This window comes from Triticum dicoccoides, chromosome 5B (genome assembly GCF_002162155.2).
Source record: "Triticum dicoccoides isolate Atlit2015 ecotype Zavitan chromosome 5B, WEW_v2.0, whole genome shotgun sequence".
Lineage (NCBI taxonomy): Eukaryota > Viridiplantae > Streptophyta > Magnoliopsida > Poales > Poaceae > Triticum > Triticum dicoccoides.
In genome coordinates this window covers 245,964,012-245,968,102 of record NC_041389.1, presented here as the reverse complement: position 1 = coordinate 245,968,102, position 4,091 = coordinate 245,964,012, and the positions used below count along the sequence as shown (strand labels likewise).

Genomic DNA, 4,091 nt, shown 5'->3' with positions numbered 1-4,091 from the left:
TCGCACCGCTGTCGCGCCCCTGCCTCGCGCCGCCTCCTGTCGCAGCCATCTTCTGCCGGCCGCCCCCTTAGCCACGCGGCCGCATCTCTGCCCTCCATCGTCGGGCGCTCGCCTCGCCTGCTGCGTGCTTCTTCCTGCTACTATGCGCTGCTCTACCACTGGTACGCTGTTGCGCCATGTCGTCGACACCGCCGTGGATAAACCTGGTGGAGGGATTGTCAATGGAGTACGAGGAGGAGGTGGCGGAGAAGGTGTGGAGAGGCAAGAGGTCTAGGGTGGCGTCAGCTGGCTGTGGTGGAGGTGATTATGCGAGAAGGAGCCGGAGCGGAAGGAGAGATCACAATTGGAAAGAATCGCAGAAAAATCATAACCCGGAGATCTCATTAAAAAAATGCTAATATCGATGGAGGGGTGATTTCCTTCAATAGGTGGAAAACATAGAAAATATTGGATGTTATCAAGGAAAGGTAAAAATTTAGGAAAGTTAGGATTTTGAACTGATTTCTATGCAAATGGGGTTTTATTGTTTGGTAACATGATATCAGTACCTGCCCGTTTGTGACGTGTGTGATTAGGAAAGTTTAGAAATGTTAAGAAACTATTTATTGGGAGAAAAGTTTGTGACGTGTCTGTTATTTGTTTCCTAAAATAAATTTCACTAATGAGAGAAATCGATTGATTTAGATAAGTTAGATTCAAATCTATTATTTGTTTCTTAAAAATTTGTTATTTGTTTTCTAAGACAAATTAGACTAATAAAAGGAATCGATTGATATGAATAATTTAAGAAAGTTAGATCCGTGATTTGTTATACGTTAGAAAAATCCTGGTTGTAATAAAGAGTGGAGAGAAAAATAAACCGATGGACCAGGATGGGAGGGGGTGGTGGGAGGAGAGAGAAAAAAACAAGCGAAAATAAACCGTGGAGACTATTCACCAACTGCTCCATTAGGAGTAGAGATACCTCCGTCCTGGTTTATTGGCCCCTTTGTAATTTGTGCTAAATTTTGATCAAAGATTTAACTGACAAAATGTTAGTGGATGTTTACAAAAATTATATCGTTGGGTTCGTATTTGAACGTAGTTTTCAATGATATAATTTTTTATAACATGCATGAACATTTTGCTAGTTAAATTTATGATTAAAATTCGACACTGATTACAACAGGGACCAGTAAACCAAGATAAAGATAGTATATGACAGTCATGGTGTAGTTAACCCCTTACCTCAAACTCAATCCTCATCCTACACGCTTTTTTCTGGCAAATCTACACGCCTACTCTGAAAGCATAGCAACAACCAACAGAAAGCCACGGACCAGACTGTCATCTACTACAAGTCTTCGAGTAGTATTCAGCAGCCCTACACGCGCTACAACGGCCCAGATCTCGCCAAGCGTCCATCCTCTTCCGTCCCGGCCGCCCAATCCGCCACGCGCCTACCAGACGCGAACCGCCTCATCCCTGCCAGCGCCGGCGCCGGCGCGGGCGGCGCTGCCTGATCCGTGCTGACCTCCTTCGCCTCCATCTTACGCTCCACATAGGCCAGAGGCAGCCTGGGAGGCGGAGACCAGTCGACGCTCTCCACGGCGCTCTTCCTCGAGCGGCTGGGACGGATCGGGAAACCGAACCAGGGGCAGCAGCCGCCCTTCATCTTCTCCCGGGAGATCAGCTCCCGGCGGCGGTCGCGCTCTCGTCCCGATAGGACCTTCCCCATGCAGGATACCTTGGGCGATCCCGGCTCTGGCACCGCCGGCTTCGGGTTGCGCCCGCCGCCGCCGGTCTTGGCGTTCTTTGGGAACATCGCAGGTGGGCGGTGCCGCCGGGCACACCCCTGGCCGAGGTTTCCGGAGATCCCGATGATGGGCGCCGCCGTAGGCTTCAGGTTGCCCGAGAACCGCCGCGCCGCGCCGTTGCCGGCCTTGTGGCCGGGGTAGTTCTTGACAATGAAGCATTTTGGGTTGGTGTTCTCCTTGAGGGAGTCGTCGCGGTCGTAGACGCCTGTGACGTCCGACCAGGCGACGTCTTCTCCGATGCAGACGCGGGTGGATCCGGGCTGGTTGCCGGCAAGGTCGCGTGCGGCGGCCATGGGGAGAGGGTGGAGAGGCGCGATGGTGTGCCGGGGCGGGGAAGGCTGGAATATCGTTTCTCCTCGGCGGCCCGTGGCGTATGCGGTTTGGTTTAGAGTTTGTGCTGTTGGGCTGTTGTGATCGCGAGGAGCGTATGTGTCATTTTCTCCTTTTCTTTGCCTTCGGTGGTTCAACCCCAATTTTCGTGCGAGGAAAGTTTTTGGCCTCTATGCTTGTCATTTTTCAAATTATTCTCAATCATGGCATAACTAAGTTCATTACCCTCGTTCCATACGAGGACGAGGTTGTAAATGACGACAGAACTCCGAAGCGATTATAATATTACTAGGTGTTGTAGATATTTTTCTTTGCCGGTGATATTTTAAGGTTATTATATGGAAGCAGCTGTTGGTAACTTGGTATTGGCGCCGAACAACCTTGAGATCGACGACGGTCATCAGGTTTACAAAATCAATTTCGAAACAGGCTTTGCGCCGTTTTTTATAAAGGTAAATGCACTGATGGTACATGCGTTGTTTAGGATGTGCAGTTTGATGTTGCAAAATACAGAAAAATGGTGTCAAAACTTGTCTCTGCGAGCACATATGGTGCAAATTACGTCCTGATTCATGGGCCCAGTGTCAGCGGTTGGTGTGTGGCGTTTTTACATAAACCCCGCAGCTTTGTAACGAATATCAGAGAATCATTAATCCATAAATAACTATAAACTAAATCTGTCCACAAATTCTGTTATGTGTAAACTGATAAAAAATCAGTTTACTCATGCAAAAAAATGAAATGGCTGCCCCTCAATACTAAATCGACACTGGGACCAAATTGCAAAAAAAATGAAATGGCTGCCCTCTCAAGCCGTTTCAGGGTTTTTTCTGAGATTCCTTATGAGGTCTCGGGGGTTCTGCAAAATGCCACGTGCCAACTGCTTTCTATCGCTTCCACTCCTGATACTGGCCCCGCGAGTTAGGATACAATGGCAGTAGTGATTTGAACTGTACGTGCTCACAAAGACAAGTTTTGGCATCACTTTTCCGTATTTTACAACATCAGGCACCAAAGTGCGCATCCTAAGCAACTTCATGTACCACTGCGAGTGTCCTTAGTGCCGCCATGGCGCACGCGTCGGGTGATATCGTCTCGAAACACGATGAACCGGTGAAATGTAGATTCATGGTGAATATCTCCGAGAGGTAAACCGCCACACGTATGCAGGTTTTGCATTATTAGCGTCGGTCGGCACAAGAACAAATTCGAATAGACTTCTCAAGCCCGTTCTTATTGTTTTACCAGACCTTGGACGATCCACCGTGGTTGATGGTGCTCGGGATGCTGATATTTTTGGACGGGTCCGAATCTTTCTCCCGAACTTCCACGAATTACTGTTGGAGAAGCCTGAGCACCTTTCGACATGTCTTCTTACATCTTTTAGCAAGCCTAGGGGATCTGTATCCTGTGTCGCTGACTGTGTCCAAGGTAGAAGAGTTGGCATTTCGTATGCTCACATCTATTTTATTATGACCAATATCCTTTATATGAAAAAGGAGATCATGTTGTCATCTAAGGGGTAATGAGTAATGTCCTCGTACATCTGGCTTATTCAAAACCCTTCGATTTGGCTCATGTTGTTTGCGGCTGATACATTTGTGCCCAAACCTTTTGCTCAATGGATCAGACTTTCCTTGTCCGTCATCTTGAACATAAGTTCAACTGTGACACTATGCATGAGAATTTCATCCCACCTGTTCACGGTACTCGGCTAGCATCTTCAAACCGTGGGCTCCAGTTCGCAGGATCCTCACGTGAAGGCATTGTTGGGAAACGTAGCATGCAATTTCAAAAAATTCCTACGCTCACGCAAGATCTATCTAGGAGATGCATAGCAATGAGGGGGAGAGTGTGTCTACATGCCAGTGTAGACCGTAAGCGGAAGCATTTCACAACGCGGTTGATGTAGTCGAACTTTCTTCGTGCTACACCAATCGAGTACCAAACGTACGGCACCTCCGA

The 4,091-nt window shown here is 48.0% G+C and overlaps 1 protein-coding gene across 1 annotated transcript; it reads right to left on the bottom strand.

Annotated features, from left to right (window-relative positions):
* Positions 1 to 1,175: 1,175 nt before the first annotated feature.
* Positions 1,176 to 2,153, bottom strand: LOC119308232. Its single transcript, XM_037584354.1, has one exon. It carries the CDS (start codon positions 2,087 to 2,089, stop codon positions 1,373 to 1,375), a length of 717 nt encoding a protein of 238 aa, XP_037440251.1. The 5' UTR covers positions 2,090 to 2,153; the 3' UTR covers positions 1,176 to 1,372.
* Between the last annotated feature and the right edge of the window lie 1,938 nt (positions 2,154 to 4,091).